Raw genomic sequence first — 27,224 nt, forward strand, 5'->3', positions numbered from 1 at the left:
AGCTCTGCAGCACCCACGGGGGGAAACTGAGGCACGGGGGGAAACTGAGGCACGGGAGGACCCCGAGGCAGAGGGTGTGGCCCGCAGGTGACCCTGGCCACGCGAGCCGAGGGCAGGACCGAGGGCAGGACCAAGGGCAGGACCGGGAGGAGCCGAGGGCAGGACCCGGAGGAGCCGAGGGCAGGACCGAGGGCAGGACCGAGGGCAGGACCGGTCGTGCAGGTCCTGGCAGAACCACAACGGGGCCGCCGCGGGCACGGCCCTGGGCGGGGTGTGGGGGGACACGCGGTGACACGGGCAGCGCTGGGGGGGTGGCACCGGTGGCACCGTGTCCTTCCCCGCCGGATGCATCCCGGGTGGAACAGCACCGGGATTTTGGGAAGGGAGACTGAGGCAGAAACGCCGGGTTTGGCAGGGTGGGGTGTCCCCCCCCCGGGGTTTGGGGACGGTGCCAGCTCGGCCCCGCGAGGGGAACTGCGGGAAGAACCTGCCAATCAGCCGCTAATTAGCGACTGGCAGGGCTCCCGCGCTCGTTAATTAGCGATAACAAAGGTTTATCTCCAGGCCAGAGGCAGCGGAACACGCGATGTTCCCCCCCACCCCCGGCGCTAAAATGGGAGGGTTTATTTAAAACAGCGCTTGGAGGGGGCAAGGAGGGGCTGCATAGAAAAATAAACCGGGGGGGGGTCCACAGACACCCCCACGGGGACCCTGAACCCCCCGTGGCCACCGAGGGGACAGCGGGGACGGCGAGTGGGTCCCTCCCCCGGGGGACACCAGCGTGGCCAGCAGGTCCCCCCGGCCCCAAAACACACCCTGAGACCCCCAAAACACACCCTGAGACCCCCAGAACACACCCTGAGACCCGTGTGAAGATACAGAGCTGAGAACAGAGTCCAGGGGGGTCCCCAAGGGTTCCCAGGGGGTTCCCAGGAGGTTCCCAGGGGGTTCCCAAGGGGTCCCCAAGGGTTCCCAGGAGGTCCCCAGGAGGTTCCCAGGGGGGCCCCAAGGGTTCCCAGGAGGTCCCCAGGAGGTTCCCAGGGGGTTCCCAGGAGGTTCCCAAGGGTTCTCAGGAGGTTCCCAGGGGATTCCCAGGGGGTCCCCAAGGGTCCCCTGGAGGTTCCCAGGAGGTCCCCAGGAGGTTCCCAAGGGTTCCCAGGGGGTCCCCAGAAGGTTCCCAGGGGGTTCCCAGGGGGATCCCAGGAGGTCCCCAGGAGGTCCCCAGGAGGTCCCAAGGGTTCCCAGGAGGTCCCCAGGAGGTCCTTGGGGGGTCCCCAGGAGGTTCCCAGGAGATTCCCAAGGGGTTCCCACCCCTCCTTCCTTCATGTCCTCGGAAGAGTTTTTTTTTTCCCCTCGAGCAGCAGCAGCAGCAGCATCCGAAGGGGGAACTGGCCCCACTCCTGCGTGTCAGCAGGAGCTGGTCTGGAGGTTGGGCTCGTTGAGCAGGGAGGCGATGGAGGACGGGCCGTAGGCGCTGTCGAACTCCTCGTCCGAGCTCAGCTGCTCGTCCTGCAGCGACGAGTCGGCGGCCGCCGAGCGCGCGGCTTTGCGCCTGGGGGACATGGAAAACTCCGGCTCAGCCCTCGCCCTGTCACGGATCCAGGACCCCCTGAACTTGATCCAGGACCCCCCTGGACCCCCCCAGGATTCCCTACCAGGCCTCCTTCTCCAGCGCCTTGACACGGTTCTGCAGCTGCTCGTTGAGCTCGTGCTGCTCCTCCAGCTCCCGCTGCGCCTTCTTCCGCGCCCCCTCCAAGCGCTCGATCTCCTCCTCTGCCTCGTCCACCTGCCGCTTCAGGGCCTTCACCCTCAGGCTCAGCTGCGAATCCCGTGGGATTAGGGCCGGGAAGGGTCCCCCAGAGCCCCCCCTGGACGCCCCCGAGGGTCCCGTCCCCACCCAACCTGGTCCTTCTGGTTGCTGACGTTCTGCCGCTCGTCGTCGATCTGGATGGTGAGTTCCTTCACCTTCCTCTCCAGCTTGCGGTTGGAGGAGAGCAGGACGTTCTTCTCCCTGGGGAAGAGCCACAGAGGGGATCGTGGGACCCCACCCCGGGCAGGGAAGGCACCCCTAAAACCTGGGGGAATACTCCTGGTACCTCTCCTCGGCCTGCAGCTGGTCCTGCAGCTCCTCCAGCCGCGCTTCCAGCTGGGACACGTTGCTGCTGGGCCGGTGCTGCCCCTCGGAACTGGCCAGGCGGTTCTTCAGCTCCTTGTTCTGCAAAATCCACCCCAAAATTATATCCCTGTCACACCCCCACACTTCTGCAAAATCCCCTCCCCAAAATTTTATCCCTGTCACTCCCCCACTTCTACAAAATCCCCTCCCCAAATTTTATCCCTGTCACTCCCCCACTTCTGCAAAATCCCCTCCCCAAAATTTTATCCCTGTCACCCCCCAAACACTTTTGCAAAATCCCCCAAAATTTTATCCCTGTCCCCCCCCACTTCTGCAAAATCCCCCCAAAATTTTATCCCTCTCACCCTCCCACTTCTACAAAATCCCCCCCTCAAATTTTATCCCTGCCACTCCCCCACTTCTGCAAAATCCCCTCCCCAAATTTTATCCCTGTCACCCCCCAAATACTTCTGCAAAATCCCCCCAAATTTTATCCCTGTCACCCCAAACACTTCTACAAAATCCCCCCAAAATTTTATCCCTGTCACCCCCCCCAGGGCTCCGGGCTGGGCGGGGAAGCTCCCAGGCCTGGCTTATGTAAAGCCCGGGGTGAGTCAGGGCCCAGAAACCCTTTTCCAAGGAGGAGCCGGGTTATATAACACCAATTAACGTGTTGGCACCGGCCTGGGCACGAGGAGAGGCCGGAGGGGACTGGGATGTGCTGGGATATACTGGGATATACTGGCATACACTGGGATACACTGGGAACACCGAGTGCGACAACCCCGCGACGCTCGTCCCCCTTCACCTCCCCAATTCCTGCTCCTGAACCCCTTTGTCGGCCAAAAAATTCCCCCAAATCCTCCTCCCGGGCGTCAACAGGAGCCCCGAGTTTTCCTTGGAAGTGGCAATTCCAGAGTGGGAACGAGCCCAGCTCGGGGAGGTCGGTTCCCATCGATGCGGCTCGTTAGGAGCCAGCTCGTTAGGAGCCAGCTCGTTAAGTAACCAAGGGCTGGGAGAGCAAGTCCCGGCAGGACAGGTGGGAATCACGAGGGAAAAGGGGGAATTCCGTGGGGAAAGGTGCTCTGGGAGGTGGCAGAGAGCTCCAGGGATGGGGAATGGGAATGATGGGATGGATCCGGAGCACGGAGGAGGAATGATTTGACAGCAGGAAGAGCTCCTTGGGAATGCGGCCTCTCTCCCAAAGGATGCTCCAAGAGGCTTTTCCCTGAGTGCCTCGCTGGGCAAAGGGTCCATCCAGCTGCCCCTGGGATCCAGGGATTTGGTGCTGGATCCAGCTGGATCCATCCCTCCCGGGGCTCATCCCTACCTGCCGCTCCAGGGACACCTTGTCACATTCCAGGTCCTGGCGGCTGGAGCGTTCCTGGAGCAGCTCCGCCCGCAGCTGGTCGATCTGGGAAGGAGGACACGGCTCCGGGTTGGGATTTGCCACCTCCTTTGCCAGGTGGGACAGCGGGAGCCGCCGGAATTCCCACCAGAATTCCCGCCGGAATTCCCGCCGGGAAAGCAGTGCCGCAGAGCCCGGGCGGGCTCGGGTGCCCCATCCCACGGGACACCCAAAAACTCCAAATCTTAAGAGGATTTTTGGGTCCTTCCCAAACTAAATTCCACGAGCAGCCCGGAGCTCCGGGGCTGGAGTTTCCCACTGCGGGGTTTTAACTGGTTGAACCGGGATTTGGGGACTCGGGGGCGGGAATGGGTTCGATCCACGGATGGAACAAACCAGAACTGCCCCGGGCACCTCCAGGGTTTGTGGGAAAAGCATCCCCTGGGATGTTTCCCAGATGGAAAAGCGGGAAACCCACCCCTTGTCAGAGCCTGAGGGGAGGGAATTCCCTTTCCAAGCCCCAGGCTGGATCCCTGTGGGGTAGGAGGCCAATCCCGGGATCCTGGTGAATCCCAGGAGGCTCCACTGGGATCCTGGTGAATCCCAGGAGGCTCCATTGGGATCCTGGTGAATCCCAGGAAGCTCCATTGGGATCCTGGTGAATCCCAGGAGGCTCCACTGGGATCCTGGTGAATCCCAGGAGGCTCCATTGGGATCCCGGTGAATCCCAGGAGGCTCCATTGGGATCCCGGTGAATCCCAGGAGGCTCCATTGGGATCCCAGTGAATCCCAGGAGGCTCCATTGGGATCCTGGTGAATCCCAGGAGGCTCCAACAGCTCCAGCTTTGAGGGAATAACCAGGTGGGGTCAGAGAGAGGGAAGAGTCCGGGATTTAAGAGGATTTAAGCCCCCAAATTCCCACCCCAACCCCAAATCTTGCCCCGTAAATTCCTGGGAATTTCTTTTGGATTTTTTTTCTTTTTTCCCTAAACTCATATAACTCCCATTCATGCCCAAACTTTTCCCAACATTTCATTCCCATCGTCATTCCCATCGAATTTAGTGACGGAGCTGCTCGTTGAGGAGTCGTTAGTGTGGTGTTAATTCCAGGATTCCCAAGTTATCCCGAGTTATCCCGGATCCCACCTGGTCCCTGCTCCGGTTGACCCGCTCCGTCAGCAGCTCCACCGTGCTCCTCTCCTCATCCAGCTCCACTTCCAGCCGCTTGGACTTCTCCTGAGAAAGATTCGGGATGAGAAAGGTCGGTTCGAGCCACGGGGGGGGGTGTGGGATGAACGATGGGAAGCAGGAAAGGCGCGGGAATTCCAGAGGAAACGGATCCGCTCCGAAAACGCAAAGCCGGGGAAGCTCCGACGCATCCCGGGATTTGGGAGAGGGGGAAACGCTGGGATATGAGACATGGATATGCTGGGATATGACCCACCACCCCGGGGGGGAGAATCCCCCACTGAGCCCTGGAGAGGCACCGGGAAAAGTCGGGAAGAGCCGGGAAAAGCCGGGAAAAGCCGGGAAGAGCGGCCGCGCCGGCAACCAATAAAATCGGGAATAGGATCCCATCCCAGCACTTCCAGGCAGCAGGAATGATGGAATGGCAGGCAGGCCTGCTCTGCCCCTCGCTGTCAGCACCGGGCACTGCAGGGCCGGGGAGAGGGAGGGATTTTTTTGGGAGTTTTTTTTGGGATGGCGCTCCCACCTCCAGCGCCTTGACGTGCCGGGATCGATCGTCCTGGGAGCGCTTCCGGGAATCCATCTCCTGCTCCAGGTTGTGCAGGCGCTGGAGCAGCACCTCCTTATCCAGCAGGACGTTCTCCCGCTCGGCCTGGCTCTCCTGCAGAGCCTGCTTCAGCCGGGACACCTGCGGGAAGGGCCTTTCCAGGTGGGATTTGGCCCCAGGGAAGCCGGGAAGGGGCGTTTCCAGGTGGGATTTGTCCCCAGGGAAGAAGGGAAGGGGCCTTTCCAGGTGGGATTTGTCCCCAGGGAAGAAGGGAAGGGGCCTTTCCAGGTGGGATTTGTCCCCAGGGAAGAAGGGAAGGGGCCTTTCCAGGTGGGAAGTGTCCCTATGGAAGCAGGGAAGGGGCTTTTCCAGGTGGGAAGTGTCCCTCTGGAAGCCGAACCTCGTCCTGCAGCCTCCCGACGCTGAACTGCATCTTCTCCACCTCGGCCCCGCGGTCCTTGGCCTGCTTTTGGGAATCCGTGATCTCCCGCCGGGATTTCTCCTTGAATTCCTCCAGCTGCGACCTCAGGGAGCTCAGGGAGCTCTGGGATTCCGCCGTCATCTGCTCCAGCTGCGGGAGAGGGGAGGCGGATCGGGAATCCTGAGCTGGTGGGAGGCTCCAGGGGGGAGACGAATCCCGTGGGAATGGGGCAAGGGCTTGGGAATGTCACAGCATGGGGTGAAAACCCGGCTGGAGTGGAGTGGATGATCCCAGGAACTGGGAGTGGGAAGGGAAGGTTTGGGAAGGGAAGGGTTGGGAAGGGAAGGGTTGGGAAGGGAAGGGTTGGGAAGGGAAGGGTTGGGAAGGGAAAGGTTGGGAAGGGAAAGGTTGGGAAGGGAAGGGTTGGGAAGGGAAGGGTTGGGAAGGGAAGGGTTGGGAAGGTTTGGGAAGGTTTGGGAAGGTTTGGGAAGGGGGTTCCCAGCCCCGACCTCTCTGTTGAGCTTCTCGGTGGTTCGGTCCAGGAGCCGTTTCTGCTCCTCCAGCTCGTTCTTGGAGCGCTTGAGCTGCTCCTTCTGCCGCTGCTCCTCCTGCAGGGACAGGCTCAGGTCCTGCTGCTCCTGGGCCAGCCGGGCCAGGCCCCTCTCGGCCTCTTCCAGCCGCGTCTCCAGGGACCTCTTGGCCAAGAGCAGCTCCTGCTCCCGCTCCGTGGCCTCTCCCAGCGACTCCTCCACGAGCCTGCGCTCGGCCTGCGGGGAAGGAGCTCTTCCAACCCCTTCCCCGAGCTCGGGAACAGCTCAGGGAATCTCTGGGAACGCCCCAGGTACCTCCAGTTTGGCGACCTTGTCCTTGAGCCGCGCCTGGGAGCCCTCCCAGTTCTCCCCCAGGCGCTCGTACTCCTTCAGCTTCGTCTCCAGGCCCAGGAATTTCCTCCTCAGGTCGTCGTTCTGCTCCTGCACCTCCCTCAGGCTGGACTCCACCGCCTTCCTCGCCTGCTCCGACGCCTCCCGGGCGCTCTCCAGGGATGCCTTTGCCTGGATGGGATCATCCAGGGGGTTCATTTGGGCTGCATCCACTGGGATAAGGCAACAGTTCCCAAAGCTTCCCCTCCCCTGGTGCCTGGGATCATCCAGGGGCTTGATTTGGGCTGCATCCAGCAGGACAAGCCAAGTTCCCAAAGATTCCCTTCCCTGGTGCCTGGGATCATCCAGGGGGTTCGTTTGGGCTGCATCCACTGGGACAAACCAACAATTCCCAAACATTCCCTTCCCTGGTGCCTGGGATCATCCAGGGGGTCCACCAGGATAAGCCAACAGCTCCCAAAGATTCCCTTCCCAAACCTTCCCCTCCCCTGGTGCCTGGGATCATCCAGGGGGTTCATTTGGGCTGCATCCACTGGGATAAACCAACAGTTCCCAAACATTCCCTTCCCTGGTGCCTGGGATCATCCAGGGGGTTCATTTGGGCTGCATCCACTGGGATAAGCCAATAGTTCCCAAAGTTTCCCCTTCCCAAACCTTCCCCTTCCCTGGTGCCTGGGATCATCCAGAGGGTCCACCAGGATAAGCCAACAGCTCCCAAAGATTCCCTTCCCAAACCTTCCCCTCTCCTGGTGCCTGGGGTCATCCAGGGGGTTCACTGGGGCTGCATCCACCGGGATAAGCCAACAGTTCCCAAAGTTTCCCTTCCCAAACCTTCCCCTTCTCTGGTGCCTGGGATCATCCAGGGGGTTCATTTGGGCTGCATCCACTGGGATAAGCCAAGTTCCCAAAGATTCCCTTCCCAAACCTTCCCCCTCCCTGGTGCCTGGGATCATCCAGGGGCTTGATGTGGGCTGCATCCACCAGGATAAGCCAATAGTTCCCAAACCTTCCCCTTCCCAAACTTTCCCCTTCCCTGGTGCCTGGGATCATCCAGGGGGTTCACTTGGGCTGCATCCACTGGGATAAGCCAAGTTCCCAAAGATTCCCTTCCCTGGTGCCTGGGATCATCCAGGGGTTCATTTGGGCTGCATCCACTGGGACAAACCAACAATTCCCAAACCTTCCCCTTCCCTGGTGCCTGGGATCATCCAGGGAGTTCGTTTGGGCTGCATCCACTGGGATAAGCCAACAGTTCCCAAACCTTCCCTTCCCAAACCTTCCCCTCCCCTGGTGCCTGGGATCATCCATGGCAGGTCTGGGGGCTGCAGCTTTGTCCCAGCATCCCGTGGCCACGAGACCCGGGCAGGACGGAGGGAATCCCCCCTCGGGAATCGCTCCCTCGGGAACGGGCGGCTCTTCCCGGCGCTCACCTCGGCGGCCTCGTCCCGCTCCTCCCGGAGCCGCTGCAGGTCCCTTCGGAGCTGCTCCAGCTCCCCAGCCCGGCTGGATTCCGTGTCCCTCAGGGCCCCCCTCAGCTCCAGCAGCTCCCGCTCCCGTTCCCGGAGCCGCTCCTCCCGTTCCTGCCGTTCCTGCCGCGCCTCCCGCAGCTCCTGCCACGGGAAACGGGGGGATCAGGGGAGATCAGGGGGGCACGGGGGGCTCAGGGACACTGGGCACGGGTGGGGGGACCTCATCCCTTCATCCCTCACCTTCCTGAGGGCCTCCAGCTCCCCGGGATCCACGGCGCTGCTCCGGGCCTGATCCGCCTCTTCCCGGGCGGCCTGGAAGCGCTCCCGGAGCTCCCGCAGCTCCTCCTCGAACTCCTCCCGCTCCAGCTTCGCCTGCAGCAGCCTGGGGAGGGGCAGGATGGGGCCACCAAAGCCAGCCCCGTGTCCCAAACCCCCCCCCCCAGCTCCCAGGAATGGCACCGGGAATGGCACCAGGAATGGCACCGGGAATGGCACCGGGAATGGCACCGGGAAGGCTCCGAACCTGACACTCCCGACCCGTTTTAACGGGATTTGGAGTGAAATCACTGGACAATCCCAAGCAGCTGGACCTTCCCAAAGGTTCCTGGCGGCCTCTGGCTCAGCCACAGCTCCCCCACTTACTCCTGCTTGGTGTTCCTGAGCTCCTCCTTGTTCTTCTGGAACATCTCCCTCCAGTGCCCCGTCTCCTCCGCGCTCTCCTCCAGCTCCCGCTGCAGGTTCCTCACCACGGCGCCCACCTTCTGCCTCTCCGACTCCAGGTTGGCTTTATCCTGCAGGGAAGAACCACCACGGGATGCTCAGGCCATGCTGAGGTCCCACCCGGCAGGGACAGGACCTGGGGGAGCCCCAAAAACTCCACAAACCATCTGGGATCATCCCCCCCCGGCACCTCCAGCTGGGGCAGGTGGATTCTCTGATGGGTGAGTTTGGGGTGGGACACAGACCCCAAACTGTTTAAAAGGGGGAATTTAGGGGCTCCCAGACCCTCCCCAGCACCTCCAGCCAGGGGAGCCCACAAAGGAGTCTGGGGAGCCCCAAAAACTCCACAAACCACCTCAGATCCCCCTCCCCAGCACCTCCACCCCGGAGCAGGTGGATTCTCTGATGGGATGAGTTTAGGATGGGACACAGACCCTGTTTCCAGCTCTGGATCATTTAAAAGGGGGAATTCAGGGGCTCCCACACCGTCCCCAGCACCTCCATCCTGGAGCAGGTGGATTCTCTGATGGGATGAGTTTGGGGTGGGACACAGACCCCAAACTGTTTAAAAGGAGGAATTCAGGGGCTCCCAGACCCTCCCCAGCACCTCCACCCAGGGGAGCCCACAAAGCAGTCTGGGGAGCCCCAAAAACTCCACAAACTGTCTCAGATCCCCCTCCCAGCACCTCCAGCCAGGGCAGGTGGATTCTCTGATGGGATGAGTTTGGGGTGGGACACAGACCCTGTTTCCAGTTCTGGGCCACTTAAAAGGGGGAATTTAGGGGCTCCCAGACCCTCCCCAGCACCTCCACCCTGGAGCAGGTGGACTCTCTGATGGGGTGAGTTTGGGGCAGGACACAAACCCCGTTCCTGACTCATTGAAAGGGGGGATTTGGGGACCCCCAGCCCCCCTCCCCAGCCGCCCCCCAGCCCCCCAGACCTGCGAGATGCCCTCCATGCTCCTCCTCAGCTGGTCCATGTCGCTCTGGCACTGCTGCCTGACCCTCTCCAGCTCCTTGTCGTGGGTGGCCACCTCCTCCTTGAGGGCCCCCTTGAGCGCCGTCAGCTCCCGCTCCCGCAGCCGCAGCTGCTCCTCCTGCCTCTGCCGCGAGCTCAGGGCCTCCTCCAGCTCCTCCCGGGCCTCCAGCAGCTCCTGCAGGGGTGGGATGAGGCCCAGGGTGGTGGCACAATGGGACAGTCACCCCCTGGGGCCACCACCGGGCCCGTACCTTGTAGAGGGACTCGGCGTCCGGGGAAGCTCCGGAGCTCTGGCGCAGCCGCTCGAGCTCCCGGCGCGTGGCCAGGAGCTGCTCCTCGCAGTCCCCCAGCCGGCTCTCCAGCTGCTCCTTGGAGGATTTCACCTCCTTCAGCCTGGGAAGAGGCGTGGGGATCCCTCAGGAACCCGCTCCCTGCTCCGGACCCCGTCCACGGGCACCGACATCCGCGGGCAGCTCATCCCGGGATGACCCCACGGACCTCCCACCGTCGGAGCTCCCACCCCTGGGACGGACAGACCCCTCCACCCCGGGGACAGACAGATGTCCCAGCACCCTGGGGCAGCTCTTACTCCTGCTGGCTCCTCTGCAGCTCCTGGTTTTTCTTCTCCAGAGCCCCCCGGAGCTGCTGGGTCTCCGCTTCGGCCTCGCGGAGCCGGGCGGGGCCCCCGGGCAGCTCCAGCTTCTGGCGGAGCTGTGGGACGAGGGGACAAGGGGACACTGGTGACACCCCCTCCTTGGGGGGCTCCTGACCCCCCTCCCCACCCCGGGAAGGACACCTGCACCCCAACATCCCCCAGAGTACCCAGCAGGGAAATCAGACTCGGCCTCACCCGGCACCCAAGTGAAGGAGGGTCAGAGCAGGGACCTGCTGTGCCTCCCCCCTCCCCCAGGGGTGTAATTTGGGGACCCCAAAGCCCCCCCCTCAACCTGCTCGGCCTCACCTTGGTCTCCTCATCAAGCTTCTCCTGCAGCTCCTCCACCTTCCTGGCCAGTTCCCTGTGCTGGGGTTGGGAACACGCCCCATCCTTGGGGGGCACCTGGAGAGACACCCCGAGGTTCACTGGGTGGGTTTGGGGTCCTGCAACCCCTCCAGAACCACCTGGATCCCACCCCTGGGATGTCAGGACACGGTGCTGGGAAGGCAGGAGCCCCCAGGGGGGATTGGGGGATCCTTGGGAATGGGGCAGCACCGGGAGGGCCTCGACTCACCACCAGCTCCTGCATCTTCTCCAGCAGCCGGGAGGTTTTCCTCTTCAGGGAGATCTCACTCTCACTGCTCCTGGGGGTGTGGGATTTGTGGGAAGCAGTTGGGAATGGGGGGGGGGGGCACAGAATGAGGGGTGTGAACACCCCGGTGCTTTGCTGCTCACCCCCCCCCCCCCAAAATCCTGAGCTGCTCCCAAACCACCCTCCCCAAAATCCTGAGCTTGGGGACATCCCTGCTCCCAAACCACCACCCCCAAAATCCATCCCTGCTCCCAAACCACCCCCCCAAAATCCTAAGCTCGGGGACATCCCTGCTCCCAAACCACCCCCCCAAAATCCTGAGCTCAGGGGACATCCCTGCTCCCAAACCACCCCCCCCAAAATCCTGACCTCAGGGGACATCCCTGCTCCTAAACTACCCCCCAAAATCCATCCCTGCCTCAAAACCACCCCCCCCAGCATCCCAGCCACGGTCAGTGGGGCTTTGGGAAAGGGGCAGGGAACGATGGGGCACTCAGGGGGCACTCAGGGGGCACTCGGGGGGCTCACCCCTCCTTCAGGATGCTGTAGATGAGCTCCTTGGGGTGTTCAGTGCTGCCAGGCTGGGCCACCTCCCGCTGATCCCGCAGCAGGTCCGGGGTGGATTTGAGCTGCCGGGAGGGATAAAAAGCTCAGCTCCAGCCGGGACACGAGTGCCCCCCTCGGTTAAGGGACCCCAGCGGGATCCAGAGCCCCCCCCTCATACCTGCAGCTCTGCCCGGGCTTTGCTCTGCTCCTCCACGGCCCGAATTCCCCGCTGGATCTTCATCCCTGCCCCGTCCATCCCCCCGGATCCACGCGGGGGGCTGCGGCTGCCGGCGGGTCCCGAGGGCTGGAGGCGAGTTCCGCGGGCGTCCGGGACATCCCGGTGGGACAAGTGGGTGTCCGGGACATCCCGGTGGGACAAGTGGGTGTCCGGGACATCCCGGTGGGACACGCGGGTGTCCGGGACATCCCGGTGGGACACGCGGCCGTCCAGGCTCTGGGAGCGTTTCCTCTCGGCCGAGGGGATGCGGCCCCTCCTGGCGGCCCTTCCCCGCTGCTGCTGCTGCCCCTTCCCGTCGAATTTGCTGATCAGGGAATCCACCGAGGACAGCGGCTTGGTGTCCACGTCCCCCCCGGCCACCTCCGGGTCCGAGGACGGGTCCTTGCCCCCGGCCCTCGCGGGTTTGTGCCCCGGGGCGATGCTCGAGGCGCTGCCGCTCTTCCCGCCGGCCGGGGCCCGGCGCTGCTGCTCCTGCCGCCGAATCCCGGGAATGCCGCGGGCCGGGGGCTCCTCGGCGGCGGCGCTGAGCAGGTCCCCGTGGGACTGTGTCCTCCGCAGCTCCTCGCCCCCCGCCGCGGGTTGGGGGTCCCGCCGGGAGCCCCCCGGAGCCTCCTCGTCCGAGGTGCTGTAGGAGCCGTGCCGGCGCTGCCGCCCCGCGTAGGGATTCTCCGGCAGGTCCGAGTCGGAGCTGACGGAGCCCGAGGGCCAGGGGGGGGTCGGGTAGGACCCGTCGCTCTTGATCTGCACCCCGAAGGAGTCGCCGCCCTTGTCGCCGCTGTTGAGGACCACGAAGGGCTGCCCGGCGATGCCCTGGACCCGCACGGCCACGCCGTAGGAGCCGGGCTTGCCCCGCGGCTTCGGGGGTCTGCGGGGCTCCTGGAGGTCGTTGATGAAGCGGATCTGGACGCCGTAATCCACCGGGCTCTGCTTCTCCATCCCCGCCGGCCGCTCCATCGCCGCGGGCTCGGCGGTGCTGGGGGGACGCAGAGAGAGAGAGGGGTGGGTGGGTGAGTATCCCCGAATCAGAGGAGGGTCCGGCGGCGCTTCCCCGGCGGGACGGGAGCCAGAGGACACGCGGTGCCAGCGCTGCGGCGTCCCCAGGACACAGGACGGGGACGAGGATTTGCTGTGCCAGCACCGGCAGCGCTTCGGCCGCTCGCGGGGGGGACGCCGGGGACGGAGAAACCCCCGCGCCGCACCCGCAGCATCCTCGGCGGAGCCTTTACCCCCCCCCCCCCGCGTCCTGCCCTTGGCGGGGGGATGCGGGGGGATGCAGAGGGATGCGGGGGGAAGCGGGGGGAAGCGGGGGGATGCGGGGGGAAGCGGCGCTCCCGCGGGCTCCGCAGCCCGGGCTCGGCCGCCGCCGCATTCCCGGTTTTTTCTGCGGAAGCGCCGCCGCATTCCCTGGCCGCGGCTCCGGGGGCCCCCTCAGCATCACCCCCCCAGCGCCCGGCGGGCCCCCTCGTCCCGTGGGGAGGGGACAGATATGAGCAGTGACATATTGGGAGCAGCGTGATGGAACCCTCCCCCTCGGTCCCGGGGCGATGCCGGCCCGACAGGGAGCGGAGGAAGCGCGGGGGGGGGGCTGCCCTATGAGCACCGGAGAGGGGGGGATAAGTGATGGAAAAGCCCCAAATCGCCCCAAATCGCCCCTCCGGCACCGTGCGTCCCCTGCCGCGAGCACCGGGAGCAGCGGCAGCTCCTTTCTTTCTGTGCCGTAAATAAACCGGGAGCGACACGAGCCCCCCCCCCGATCCCGGAGGGTGTCCCGGGGGGTGCTGGAACACGGAGAAAAACCAAAAAGCAGCCCCCAAACCACAGGCTGGGAGTCACACACACACACACACACACACAGAGCTCGGAGGAAGGGATGGAGCAGGGATGCGGATGGAGCAGCGGGATCCCAGCGCGGGGATGGGATCTCGTGTCCTTGCATCGCCCCCGAGCCCGTCGGGGGTCCCGAATCCCTCCCCAGCCCCAGGAGCTGCAGGTGAAGGATCCCTGGATCCCCAGGAATGTCAGGTGAGGGATCCCTGGATCCCCAAGAACTGCAGGTGAAGGATCTCTAGAGCCCCAGGAATGGCAGGTGAGGGATCCCTGGATCCCCAAGAACTGCAGGAGAAGGATCCCTGGATCCCCAAGAACAGCAGGTGAAGGATCCCTGGAGCCCCAGGAACTGCAGGTGAAGGATCCCTGGAGCCCCAGGAGCTGCAGGTGAGGGATCCCTGGAACCCCAAGAACTGCAGGTGAGGGATCCCTGGATCCCCAAGAGCTGCAGGTGAAGGATCCCTGGAGTCCCAGGAGCTGCAGGTGAGGGATCCCTGGAGCCAGCACAGGGGTTGGGAGCAGAGCCCTTGTCTCTTAAGCTCATTATCCCTTGCCTGGTGTCGGGATAACGAGATCAGGAACTGACACCAGCCTGGAAATCACCCCCCACCCTCCCCCCCCCCCCGAGCCCCTAAATCCCATCAGGAGCCCCTTAAATCCCATCAGGAGCCCCTTAAATCCCATCGGCGCCGTCCCTCCGGGGAGAGGAGCAGCCCGGGCACCAACCTGCAGCTGGAAACCGAGGCCGGGGACGCGGCTTTGGCACCGAGTTCGGAATATTCCACGGCCGCCGGTGCGTCCAAAGTGCAGCCGGTGGTGACGAGTCCCCGGGCTCAGCCCCTCACCTGGATCTGGGTGGGAAGGGCGAGCTCCGGGCGCAGCTCCCGGCTCGGGGAGACCTTTGGATGGGCGGCGAGGGCCGGCAGGGCATCATCCCACGGCCGGGAGGTGCCAGCACCCCCGAGGGACAGGGCACCGTCCCCACCATCCGGCCTGGCACGGGCGGGGAAAGCAGGTGGTGGAAAACCGCGGGGGGTTCGGACGCGGCCGGGGCTGGCACGGGGCTCAATCCCAGCAGCCGGCACCGGGAAGAGGATCCTGCTTTTTTTCCCGAGCTCAGAAACCAGGGACAGGCCAGGGACAACCCTTCCCACCCCGGCTCGGGATGAGCGGCCCTGCTCCCGTTCAGGGGGGGCTCTGGCAGCGTTTTGGGGTGGTGGGGAGAGCCAGGAGGAAGCAGGTGAGCCGGGCCCGGCTGGGTAATCTCCCAGGAATGCCTCCCTCCTTCTGGAAAGGCTCCAGCTCGCAGATAAAGGGGCTGGAGCCGGGATCACATTCCTGTGTGGGAAAGCAACACCCAAAGCCGGGCTGGAAACACGGCCCCGGGAGGGGATTTCACCGCAAACCACAGGGAAGGAGCGGTGGGAGCAGCGGGGAATTGAGACTAAAAATAGGCCGGGGGTTGTCCCCGGGGCCACAAAACGCCGGGGTCCTGCCGGCAGATGGGATGGGGGGTCCCGGGCACGGCCAGGGGCGGTGGGAGAGGCCGTCCCGCACCTCTGGAATCACAGAGCAGGGATGGCCCGGAGCCAGCGGCGCTCTCGGAGCGCTCTCGGCACAATGAGCCCTTTGTGCCGCCGACGTTAACCCAGAAAGTTGTTTTGCAATTCGCGGGCGGGCGCTGGAAAAGGCCGGAGCTGCCCCGGCTCCCTCCCCACCCACCCGGGGCCGCTGGGAAGGGCGGCGGGAGCAGGGTCGGGCTGATCCTGAGCCGTGCCCGGGGCGGGGAATTGGACCAGGGGCCAAACCCAAAACCCGGCAGAAACCGCTGGATTATCCCAAACCACTTCCACACCGCCCGGTTTGGGCTCCTGGCACCACTCAGGCTGCTTCCATCATCCCCAAACCACTTCCACACCGGCTGGTTTGTGCTCCTGGCACCACACAGGCTGCTTCCATCATCCCCAAAACACTTCCACACCAGTGAGTTTGGGCTCCTGGCACCACTTGGGCTGTTCCCATCACCCCAAACCACTTCCACACCAGTGAGTTTGGGCTCCTGGCACCATTTGGGCTGTTTCCATCACCCCAAACCACTTCCAGCTGCTTTGATCTCCTGGCACCATTTGGGCTGCTTCCATCATCCCCAAACCACTTCCACACCGGCTGGTTTGGGCTCCTGGCACCACTCAGGCTGCTTCTACCAAGGGATTTCCCAAAACTCTGCCCCATCTCGGAGCCCCCCTGGTCCAAACTGAGCCAAAGTCGGGCAGCAAAAGCTGCTGGATTATCCCAAACCACTTCCACACTGGTTGGTTTGGGCTCTTGGCACCACTTGGGCTGTTTCCATTATCCCAAACCACTTCCAAACCAGCTGGTTTGATCTCCTGGCACCACTTGGGCTGTTTCCATTATCCCAAACCACTTCCAAACCAGCTGGTTTGATCTCCTGGTACCATTTGGGCTGTTGCCATTATCCCAAACCACTTCCAGCTGGTTTGATCTCCTGGTACCAACTCAGGCTGTTTCCATCACCCCAAACCACTTCCAGCTGGTTTGATCCCCTGGCACCACTTTGGCTGTTTCCATCACCCAAACCACTTTCAGCTGGTTTGATCTCCTGGTACCAACTCAGGCTGTTTCCATCACCCCAAACCACTTCCAAACCAGCTGGTTTGATCTCCTGGCACCACCTGGGCTGTTTCTATCACCCCAAACCACTTCCACACTGGTGGGTTTTTGGCACCTTTTGGGTTGTTTCCACTGAGGTTTTCCCAAAGCTCTGTCCCACCTCGGTCCAAACTGAGCCAAAGTCGGGCAGCAAAAGCTGCTGGATCATCCCAAACCGCTCCCAGCCCAGCTGGTTTTGGTTCCAGGCTCTTTTCCACCAGGATTTCCCCCAAATTCCAGCCCCATCCCAGCGCCTCTGGCTCCCCGTGTTTGCCCACGGGCACAAAGTCCAGGATTTTGGGCAAAGGCAGCTCCAGCCGTGCCCAGCACTGGCACCAACCGGCTCTTCCTGCTCTGCCACAGCCTCCAGAGCCCGAAATTCCCGATAAACACACGTGATCCAGGCAGGAGGAACCCGAAACCAGGGCACCTGCGTCACACCAGGGCCGGGTGACAACGGGGTGACAACGGGGTGACAACGGGGTGACAACGGGGTGCTGGCACCGCCCCAGGGGCTGGGAGAGGGACATCCAGCAGGGATTGGGGCTGGGAGAGGGATATCCAGCTGGGATAAGGGCTGAGAGAGGGATATCCAACAGGGATTGGGGCTGGGAGAAGGATATTCAACAGGGATTGGGGCTGGGAGAGGGATATCCATGGGGGATTGGGGCTGGAAAAGGGATATCCAGCTGGGACTGGGGCTGGGAGAGGGATATCCAGCTGGGATTGGGGCTGGGAGAGGGATATCCAACAGGGATTGGGGCTGGGAAAGGGACATCCAGCTGGGATAAGGGCTGAGAGAGGGATATCCAACAGGGATTGGGGCTGGGAGAGGGATATCCAACAGGGATTGGGGCTGGGAGAGGGATATCCAGCTGGGATTGGGGCTGGGAGAGGGATATCCAACAGGGATTGGGGCTGGGAAAGGGATATCCAGCTGGGATTGGGGCTGGGAGAGGGATATCCAACAGGGATTGGGGCTGGGAAAGGGATATCCAGCTGGGATTGGGGCTGGGAGAGGGATATCCAACAGGGATTGGGGCTGGGAGAGGGATATCCAACAGGGATTGGGGCTGGGAGAGGGACATCCAGATGGGATAAGGGTTAGGAGAGGGACATCCAGCCGGGATTGGGGCTGGGAAAGGGACATCCAGATGGGATAAGGGTTAGGAGAGGGACATCCACACAGGATAAGGGTTGGTAGAGGGAAATCCACATGGGATAAGGGTTAGGAGAGGGACATCCAGCCGGGATTGGGGCTGGCAGAGGGACATCCAGCCGGGACAGAGGTCGTCCCCAGGCGATGTCCCCCGGGGCTCCCTCTGAACCGATAAGAGCCGAATTCCTCCGCATCCCGCCGGGCCACGGGCAGAGCCCCGGGGTTAATCATCAACCCGGAGACTGGAAAATCCCGTTCCTGCCGCTCCCACAGGGAAAACAAAAGCCTCGTCCCGTCCTTCAGGGGGTCAGAGCCGTCACCAACCCGCCCCTCCCGGCGCAGGTCTCGGGTTCTCCCCCTCCGATCGATTTACACTTTCCGAGCCTTTTGAAACCGGAGTTTCTTTGGGAGCCGGGAACGGGAGCCGGGAACGGCCCCGGGGGGGATAACGGGGAGCAGCCGCGGCTCCCCGGGGGCTGCGGGGATCTGTTTTCACCCCAAATCCCGCGCCCGGGGCGACGCTGCTCCCACCCCAAAAAAGGTGCTGGAAGGATGTTCCGTGGGAACCCCGCGGCGGGCGAGGGGCTGCGCTGGAAAACCCCTTTATCAGCCGGGGATGGAAACGCAGCTCCCCAAAAAAAAAAACCAGTTCGACCGGTCGGGGCGGTGGGAGGGGAGAGCAAACCACAAACACCCTCCCGAACAAAAGGCGGTGGCGAAGGACGGGGACACGCGAGCGGCTCCTGAGGGGGGGGGATCCGGGCACCCAAAAGGATCCCGATGGATCAGGACGGCACCCAAAAGGATCCCGATGGATCAGGACGGCACCCAAAGCCCTGGATTTTTCCATCTTATTTAAAGGAGCTGCTAAAAATACGGCCCCGGGAGCCCGGCAAAGTAGGGCAGCTCCGCACGGCGAAGCTGAGGCTTTCGGGGGGGTTGGACTGGAATTCCAGGGGGTCCCAGAATTCCAGGAGGGCTCCAAAGGCTCTTCTCTCTCCTCCTGGGATCCGTATCCGAGGAGAAGCAGCGGCGGGTCCCCTATAGAGGGAGGTGTAGGGGACCTGGGTGAGGCCCCTCCCCAAAACCGGGAGCACCCGCAGGGACAATTCCCACAGGGAAAGGCGGGTCCCATATGGAATGACAGTGCCTGGAAGGGACGGGTAACGGCGGGTCCTGCAGGGGCTGTAGGGTCCAGGGAGAGCTCACCTGAGGGGGTCCCTATAGGGTGAGAAGACCCCTATAGGGGCAAGGACAGGGACAAGGTGGCACCTGTAGAGTCTCTACAGGGCACGGTGGCCCCAAAAGGAGATTCCTGCCAGGCCCAGCCCCTGTAGGGTCTGTTATCTGCGGGATAACAGCCCCTGTAGGATCTGCTATGGGGCAGATCACACCCCTGAGCTCACAGCCCCTATAGGATCTGCTATGGGGCAGATCATACCCCTGAGCTCACAGCCCCTATAGGATCTGCTAAAGGGGCAGGACACACATGAGATAACAGCCCCTACAGGCTCTGCTATAGGACAGGTCACACCCTGAGCTCACAGCCCTTATAGGATCTGCTGTAGGGGCAGGACACACGTGGGATAACAGCCCCTATAGGATCTGCTGTAGGGGCAGGACACACGTGGGATAACAGCCCCTATAGGATCTGCTGTAGGGGCAGGACACACGTGGGATAACAGCCCCTGTAGGATCTGCTATAGGAGTAGGACACAGCTGGGATAACAGCCCCTATGGGCTCTGCTATAGGGCAGATCACACCCTGAGCTCACAGCCCCTATAGGATCTGCTATAGGAGTAGGACACAGCTGGGATAACAGCCCCTATAGGATCTGCTATAGGGCAGATCACACCCTGAGCTCACAGCCCCTATAGGATCTGCTATAGGGTAGGACACACCCTGAGCTCACAGCCCCTCTGGCACCAGCCCCTTCCACAGGACAGGGCACATCCCAGGAAGGGCCCCCATGGGCTCTGCCCAGGGCAGGGCACACACCCCAGAGAACAGACCCTGTGCCGAGGGGCAGCACCCCCTCCCATGGGGCAGGACCCCCCTCCCATGGGGCAGGGCCCCCTTCCCATGGGTCAAGACCCCCTCCTATGGGGCAGGACCCCCCTCCCATGGATCAAGACCCCCTGCCATGGATCAGGATCCCCTCCCTTGGGTCAAGACCCCCTCCCATGGGGCGAGACCCTCTCCCGGATCAACAGGACCCCCCTCCCACGGGTCAAGACCCCCTGCCATGGGGCAGAATCCTCTCCCTTGGGTCGAGGTCCCCTCCCATGGGGCGGGACCCTCTCCCGGATCAACAGGACCCCCCTCCCATGGGTCAAGACCCCCTGCCATGGGGCAGAATCCTCTCCCTTGGGTCGAGGTCCCCTCCCATGGGGTGGGACCCTCTCCTGGACCAACAGGACCCCCCTCCCATGGACCATGACCCCCTGCCATGGGTCAGGATCCCCTCCCATGGGTGAAAGTCCCCTTCCACGGCTCAGGACCCTCTCCCGGATCAACAGGACCCCCCTCCCATGGGTCAAGACCCCCTGCCATGGATCAGGACCCCCCTCCCTTGGGTCATGACCCCCTCCCCGCGGGTCAGGACCCGCTCCCGGTGGGACAGCAGGGTCATGGCCCCCTGCCATGGGTCAGGACCCCCTCCCCGGTCCCTGACCCCCCCCTGACCCCCGTCCCCGGTCCCCCCCCCACTCACCTCCCGCCGCTCCCGCCGCCGCCACCGCAACCTGTTACCTTCGCTCAGGCCCCGCCCACCCCGCGCCCATTGGTCCGCGCCGCGCCTTGCCCCGCCCCCTGGGCGCGGCCACATTCACCAACAGGCCCCTATGACCACGCCCCCCGCCGCGTCACGTGGCTCACCTGGCGCGGGCGCCGCCACCTTGGGGAGGGACCCGCGGAAGGGGAAGCTCCGCCACGCACAAGATGGCGCCCGGGCCACGCCACGCCCCCCTCCCTACGGCGGCCGGGAGCGGCCGCGCTTCGCCCGCCGCGCACGCGCAGAGGCGCCGTGACTAAGATGGAGGGGTTGCAGTCGCCGCGCTTGTCGTTGTCGGGCCCGTCGCCGTTTTGGGCCGGGGGTCCCGCCCCGGGGCAAACCTACATCCCCGGCGGCACCGGGATAGGGCCCTGCGCCGGGACACTGCCCTTCGCCCGCACGCTGTGAGAGCGGGCCCGGGGGGAGAGCGGGCCGGGGGTGCTGGGGATGGGGGGGGTCACTGGGACTGGGGTGGGAGCAAACTGGGGGGACTGGGGGGGCTGAGGGGGCTGGGGAGGGGCTGGGGGGCTCTGGGGAAGGGGCGAGGGTGGGACTGAGGGAGATCGAGGGGAAGGGGGGGGGCCCTGGGGGTTGAGGGGGCAGAGGGGGGGGGCCTGAGGTGGGGGATCAAGGGGAGATGGAAGGAGAAAAGAGTCTGGGGGTGCAGAGGGAGGATCTGGGGGGACTGGGGAACCTGGGAGCAGGGACAGGGGGGGCTCCAAAGAGTGGGAGTGGGGAGATGGGGAGGGGGGAGATGGAAGGAGAAGGTCTGTGAAGGTTCCTGGGATCTGGGATGACAAGGGGAAACTGGGAGTAGGGGCGGGGGGGCTCCAAAGGGTGGGAGTGGGGAGATGGGGCTGGGGGGAGATGGGGAAGGGGGAGATGGGGAGGGGGGAGATGAAAGGAGAAGATCTGTGAAGGTTCCTGGGGTCTGGGCTGACTGGGAAAACTGGGAGCAGGGATGGGGGATCCCAAAGCAGGGAAGTTGTGGGATGGTGCCAAGGGGGCTGCAGGAGCCCAGGGAGGGGTCAGGGTGGGATCCCAAGGAGGGGAGTGGTGGGATGGTGCCAAGGGGGGGTCTGGGGAGGGTCTCAAGGAGGGGAGTGGTGGGATGGTGCCAAAGGGGCTGCAGGAGCCCGGGGGGGGTCAGGGGGGATCCCAAGGAGGGGAGTGGTGGGATGGTGCCAAGGGGGCTGGAGGAGTTTGGGGTGGGTCAGGGGGGGATCCCAAGGAGGGCAGTGGTGGGATGGTGCCAAGGGGGCTGCAGGAGCCCAGGGGGGCTCAGGGAGGGGTCTCAAGGAGGGGAGTGGTGGGATGGTGCCAAGGGGGGGTCTGGGGAGGGGTCTCAATGACAGGAGTGGTGGGATGGTGCCAAGGGGGCTGGAGGTGCCCGGGAGGGATCAGGGAGGGGTCTCAAGGAGGGGAGTGGTGAGATGGTGCCAAGGGGGCTGCAGGAGCCTGGGGGGGTCTGGGGAGGGGTCTCAATGACGGGAGTGGTGGGATGGTGGCAGGGGGGGTCTGGGGAGGGGTCTCAATGACGGGAGTGGTGGGATGGTGCCAAGGGGGCTGCAGGAGCCTGGGGGGGTCTGGGGAGGGGTCTCAATGACAGGAGTGGTGGGATGGTGCCAAGGGGGGGTCTGGGGAGGGGTCTCCATGACGTGAGTGGTGGGATGGTGCCAGGGGGGCTGCAGGAGCCCGGGGGGGGGTCTGATCCCCGCTCTCTGTGCCCCCCCAGGAGCCCGATGGTGACGGGCACGTCGGTGCTGGGGGTGAGGTTCGAGGGGGGGGTGATGTTGGCCGCAGACACCGTGGGCTCCTACGGGTCCCTGGCCCGGTTCCGGGGCATCTCCCGCCTCCTGAGGGTCAACGACTGCACCGTCCTGGGGGCCTCGGGGGACTACGCCGACTTCCAGTACCTGCAGCAGGTCATCGACCAGATGGTGTAAGGGACTGGGGGGGAAATAGGGATTTGGGGATTTTTGGGGGGGGAAATAGGGATTCTGGGGGGGAAAAATGGGGGGTTTGGGGGGGAAAATTAGGGATTTGGGGGGGGTTGGGGGGGAAATAAGGGGGTTGGGGAGGGTTGGGTGGAAAAATAGGGGTTTGGGGGGAAATAGGGATTTTGGGGGGAAATAAGGATTTTGGGGGGGAAAAATAGGTATTTTGGGGGGGAAAAATGGATTTTGGAGGGGTTGGGGGGGAGAAATAGGGATTTTGGGGGGGCAAAATAGGGATTTTGGGGGGGTTTTGGGGGGGAGAAATAGGGATTTTGGGGGGGGAAAATAGAGATTTCGGGGAGGTTTGGGGGGAAAAATAGGGATTTTGGGGGGGGAAATAAGGATTTTGGGGGGGGAAATAAGGATTTTGGGGGAGAAAAATAGGGATTTTGGGGGGGGGAAATAAGGATTTTGGGGGGGGGGGAAATAGGGATTTTTGGGGGGAAAAATAGGGATTTTGGGGGGAAAAATAGGGATTTTGGGGGGAAAAATAGGGATTGGGGGGGGAAATAGGGATTTTGGGGGGGCAAAATAGGGATTTTGGGGGGGAGAAACAGGGATTTTGGGGGCGGAAAATAGAGATTTCAGGGAGGTTTGGGGGGAAAAATAGGGATTTTGGGGGGAAAAATAGGGATTTTGGGGGAGAAAAATAGGGATTTTTGGGGGGTTTGAGTGGAAAAATAGGGATTTGGGGCCGTCTCGGGTGGAGGGTGTGGCCACCAAGCCTTGGGTTTGGTGGCCCATCGAGCCCACCCCGTGCCCGTCATTGCCCAGCCCAGGGCTCCCAGTCCTTCCCAGGGCACCCATTCCCGGTTTTTGGGGGGATTTTTCCGGGCTCAGGATCGACGAGGAGCTGCTGGGGGACGGGCACACCTACAGCCCCCGGGCCATCCACTCCTGGCTCACCAGGGTCATGTACAACCGGCGCTCCAAGATCAACCCCCTCTGGAACACCCTCGTCATCGGAGGCTGCTCCGGAGGCCAGGGGTGAGCGGGGCCAGGCACGGAGGCAGGGAGGCAGGGAGGCAGGGAATCGTGGAATCATGGAATTATAGAATCATGGAATTATAGAATCACGGAATTATAGAATCAGGGAATCATGGAATCATGGAATTATAGAATGATAGAGTCATGGAATCACGGAATTATAGAATCAGGGAATCATGGAATCATGGAATTATAGAATTATAGAGTCATGGAATCACGGAATTATAGAATCATGGAATCAGGGAATCAGGGAATCAGGGAATCAGGGAATCATGGAATTATAGAATCATGGAATCAGGGAATTATAGAATGATAGAATCATAGAATCATGGAATTATAGAATCATGGAATCAGGGAATCATGGAATCATAGAATTATAGAATTATGGAATCATGGAATCACAGAATTATAGAATCATGGAATTTTAGAATTATAGAATGATAGAATCATAGAATTATAGAATCATGAAATCATAGAATCATAGAATTATAGAGTCATGGAATCATGGAATTATAGAATCATGGAATTATAGAATTATAGAATCATGGAATCATGGAATTATAGAATCATAGACTCATAGAACCATAGAATCACAGAATTATAGAATCATGGAATCCCAGGATCAGCTGGGTGGGAAGGGACCTCCCAGATCGTCCAGTCCAACCCTGGATCCAACCCCGCCGTGGTTCCCAGCCCGTGGCACTGATGCCACGTCCAGTCTGGGCTTAAACACCTCCAGGGATGGAGAATCCACCCCCTCCCTGGGCAGCCCATCCCAAGGGCTGAGCACCCTCTCTGCAAAGAAATTCTTCCTGATGTCCCACCCAACCCTGCCCTGGCACAGCTTCAGCCCCAGCCCTCTTGTCTTGCCTGGGAGAAGAGACCAACCCCCCCCGGCTCCCCCCTCCTGTCAGGGAGTTGTGCAGAGTGAGGAGGTCTCCCCTGAGCCTCCTCCTCTCCAGGCTGAGCCCCCCCAGCTCCCTCAGCCTCTCCTCACGGGAATTGTGCTCCAGACCCTTCCCCAGCCTCGCTGCTCTTCCCTGGCCCTGCTCCAGCCCCTCCATGTCCTTCCTGAGCTGAGGGCCCAGAGCTGGACACAGCACTCCAGGGGTGGCCTCACCAGCGCTGAGTCCAGGGCAGGAATCACTTCCCTGGCCCTGTTGGCCACCCTGTTCCTGATCCATTGGCCTCTTGGCCACCTGGGCACACTCTGGCTCCTGTTCACCTTCCTGTCCCGGGGAATTCCTCAGGGATGCAGGGGTGGGAAAGGCTCTGCCCTGAGCTTCCCAGCCCTCCACAGGCTCCTCTTTCCTTCCCTGTGCCCTCAGGTTCCTGGGATACGTGGACATGCTGGGAGTGGCCTACGAGGCGCCGACGTTGGCCACGGGGTTCGGGGCCTACCTGGCTCAGGTGGGCTTTGAGTTTGTTTTATTTTAGGCTGTTTTACACGATGTTATGCTGTTCTGTTATTAGGTCCTGTGGGTTTATTTCATTCCTTTCCCTCTCCCCAGCCCCTGATGAGGGAGGTCCTGGAGAAGAAGCAGAGCCTGTCCCAGGAGGAGGCCCGGGATCTCCTGGAGCGCTGCCTGCGGATCCTCTACTACAGGGACGCCAGATCCTTCAACAGGGTCCGTGTCCTCCCCCCCTGGAGACACCTCCCTGATCCCACAAACCCGGGGGTCCTCCTGGAGACACCTCCCTGATCCCAGGAATCCCTCCTGGAGACACCTCTCCTGATCCCACAAACCCAGGAATCCCTCCTGGAGACACCTCCCTGATCCCAGAAACCCAGGGGTCCCTCCTGGAGACACTTCCCTGATCCCAAAAACCCAGGGGTCCCCCCTGGAGACATCTTCCTGATCCCACAAATCTGGATACACCTCTCCTGATCCCAGGAATCCCTCCTGGAGACACCTCCCTGATCCCAGAAACCCAGGAATCCCTCCTGGAGACACCTCCCTGATCCCAGAAACCCAGGAATCCCTCCTGGAGACACCTCCCTGATCCCAGAAACCCAGGAATCCCTCCTGGAGACACCTCTCCTGATCCCAGAAACCCGGGGGTCCTCCTGGAGACACCTCTCCTGATCCCAGGAATCCCTCCTGGAGACACCTCCCTCATCTCCTCACTTGGATACACCTCTCCTGATCCCAGGAATCCCTCCCTCCTGGAGATACCTCCCTGATCCCAAAAACCCAGGGGGTCCCTCCTCCAGCCCCTCCTGGAGACACATCCCTCATCCCCTCACCTGGACACACCTCTCCTGATCCCAGGAAAATCCCTCTCCCAGCCCCACACCTCCCTGATCCCAGGAAAATCCCTCTCCCAGCCCCACACCTCCCTGATCCCAGGAAAATCCCTCTCCCAGCCCCACACCTCCCTGATCCCAGGAGAAGGGGCAGGGTGGGAGATGAGGAGATCCCGAGCTCCGGAGCCTGGCTGGGCTCGGCTCCAGCCGCTCAGGATCCACCTTTGGGGGGATTTCCTTGGATAACTGTCCCATCCCTGCAGCTCTGCCATCCAGAGCCTCCAATCTATTCCCTTGGGAATCGTTTCCCACCATCCCCTCCATTAAACCCAAACCCTTTTTTTGGGGACAGTCTCCTTAATCGGGGCGTCCCCAGGGCTCACCTGGCTCCGGGTGTGGAATTCCAGGCCTACCTGGCTCCAGGTGTGGAATTCCAGGCCTGCCTCGCTCCGGGTGTGGAATTCCAAGGATTCATTCCCAGGTTCTCTCTCTCCTCAGTATGAACTGGCCACCGTGACGGAGAAGGGGGTGCAGGTGGAGGGACCCCTGACCCTGGAAGCCAACTGGGACATCGCCCACGTGGTCAGGTAACGCTCCCGGGGCCGGGGGGACAATCTGGGGACATCCGGGTGCTCCAGGGGACATCCAGGTGTCCAGGGGGCATCCAGGAGCTTTAGGGCACATCCAGGAGCATCAAGGGACATCCAGGAGCCCCAGGGGTCATCCAGGAGCTCCAGGGGACATCCAGGGGACATCCAGGTGTTCCAGAGGACATCCAGGAGCCCCAGGGGAAATCCAGGGGATATCCAGGTGTTCCAGGGGACATCCAGGAGCCCCAGGGCACATCCAGGTGTTCCAGGGGACATCCAGGAGCTCCAGGAGACATCCAGGGGACATCCAGGTGTTCCAGGGGATATCCAGGAGCTCCAGGAGATATCCTGGAGCCCCAGGGGACATCCAGGAGCTCCAGGAGACATCCAGGTGTTCCAGGACACATCCAGGTGTTCCAGGGGAAATCCAGGAGCTTCAGGGGACATTCAGGTGTCCCAGGGGACATCCAGGTGTTCCAGGGGAAATCCAGGAGCCCCAGGACACATCCAGGTGTCCCAGGGGACATCCAGGAGCTCCAGGGGACATCCAGGTGTTCCAGGGGACATTCCAGGTGTTCCAGGGGACATCCAGGAGCTCCAGGACACATCCAGGTGTCCCAGGACACATCCAGGAGCTCCAGGGGGACATTCCAGGTGCAGGAATCCCTGTGGCCCATCCAGGGGGGATCATCCTGACCTTCCCAATCCCTTTTCTTGCAGCGGCTTCGAGTGAACTCCGGGAGCTGCTCCAGGTCGTCGTGTCCACCCTTTGTATCCCACCTTGTTCCTTTGGGAATATCCCATCCCATGTTTTTGGGAATAAAAACCAAGACCTTTTAAGACCAGGCTCTGTGTTTGTGACCCTCCAAAAAAAATTTGGGATCCTCCCAAAAACAGGGACTTGAGGGGGGGGGGGGAGGTCTCAGTTCCAGGAGAAGCTGCAAGTCCTTGTTTTTGCTGGAATCTTGGAATTGTTCCGGTTGGAAAAGCCCCTCTGGGATCCTGGAGTTAAATCCTGTCCCCAGGTGCCACATCCACACGTTCCTTGGGCATTCCAGGGTGGTGACTCCGGGATTTTCCCAAATATCCAACCTAAAACCCCCCCTGGAGCAGCTTCAGGCCAGCCCCGGGCTCCAGGATCAGCCCCCAAAATAGCCCAGATTTGCCCCAAATCAAGACTTACACAGAGCAGGTCCTGCATTATTCCAGCTGGGAATCCAAGGGAATTCCAGGAAGGCAAAAAGGCTCAATAATCCACCTTCAGGAGTCACCT

General features: G+C 62.3%; 2 protein-coding genes across 3 annotated transcripts; one reads left to right on the forward strand and one right to left on the reverse strand.

The window, feature by feature from the left end:
- Window positions 1–1,287: 1,287 nt before the first annotated feature.
- On the reverse strand, window positions 1,288–20,123 carry CGN (cingulin). 2 transcript variants are annotated; one of them, XM_032713164.1, is made up of 21 exons: window positions 20,070–20,123; window positions 11,640–12,672; window positions 11,444–11,544; window positions 10,898–10,967; window positions 10,630–10,725; window positions 10,258–10,379; window positions 9,920–10,061; window positions 9,631–9,843; window positions 8,613–8,761; window positions 8,211–8,352; window positions 7,932–8,111; window positions 6,466–6,672; window positions 6,130–6,387; window positions 5,600–5,770; window positions 5,179–5,340; window positions 4,611–4,700; window positions 3,447–3,530; window positions 2,097–2,215; window positions 1,903–2,011; window positions 1,656–1,819; window positions 1,288–1,552 (listed from the first exon to the last, which is right to left on the reverse strand). In XM_032713164.1, exons 2-21 carry the CDS (start codon window positions 12,651–12,653, stop codon window positions 1,408–1,410), a joined length of 3,738 nt encoding a protein of 1,245 aa, XP_032569055.1. In that variant the 5' UTR covers window positions 12,654–12,672; window positions 20,070–20,123; the 3' UTR covers window positions 1,288–1,407. The 2 variants fall into 2 exon arrangements, with proteins under 2 accessions (XP_032569055.1, XP_032569057.1); XM_032713166.1 differs by lacking the exon at window positions 20,070–20,123 and adding an exon at window positions 14,253–14,571.
- A 232-nt stretch (window positions 20,124–20,355) lies between these two features.
- On the forward strand, window positions 20,356–26,788 carry PSMB4 (proteasome 20S subunit beta 4). The gene is made up of 7 exons (XM_032713167.1): window positions 20,356–20,533; window positions 21,865–22,071; window positions 22,967–23,113; window positions 24,442–24,523; window positions 24,625–24,741; window positions 25,860–25,948; window positions 26,672–26,788. Exons 1-7 carry the CDS (start codon window positions 20,391–20,393, stop codon window positions 26,682–26,684), a joined length of 798 nt encoding a protein of 265 aa, XP_032569058.1. The 5' UTR covers window positions 20,356–20,390; the 3' UTR covers window positions 26,685–26,788.
- The last annotated feature ends 436 nt before the right edge of the window (window positions 26,789–27,224 follow it).

The sequence above is a fragment of the Chiroxiphia lanceolata genome, chromosome 29 (genome assembly GCF_009829145.1).
Source record: "Chiroxiphia lanceolata isolate bChiLan1 chromosome 29, bChiLan1.pri, whole genome shotgun sequence".
NCBI classification, from domain to species: Eukaryota; Metazoa; Chordata; class Aves; order Passeriformes; family Pipridae; genus Chiroxiphia; species Chiroxiphia lanceolata.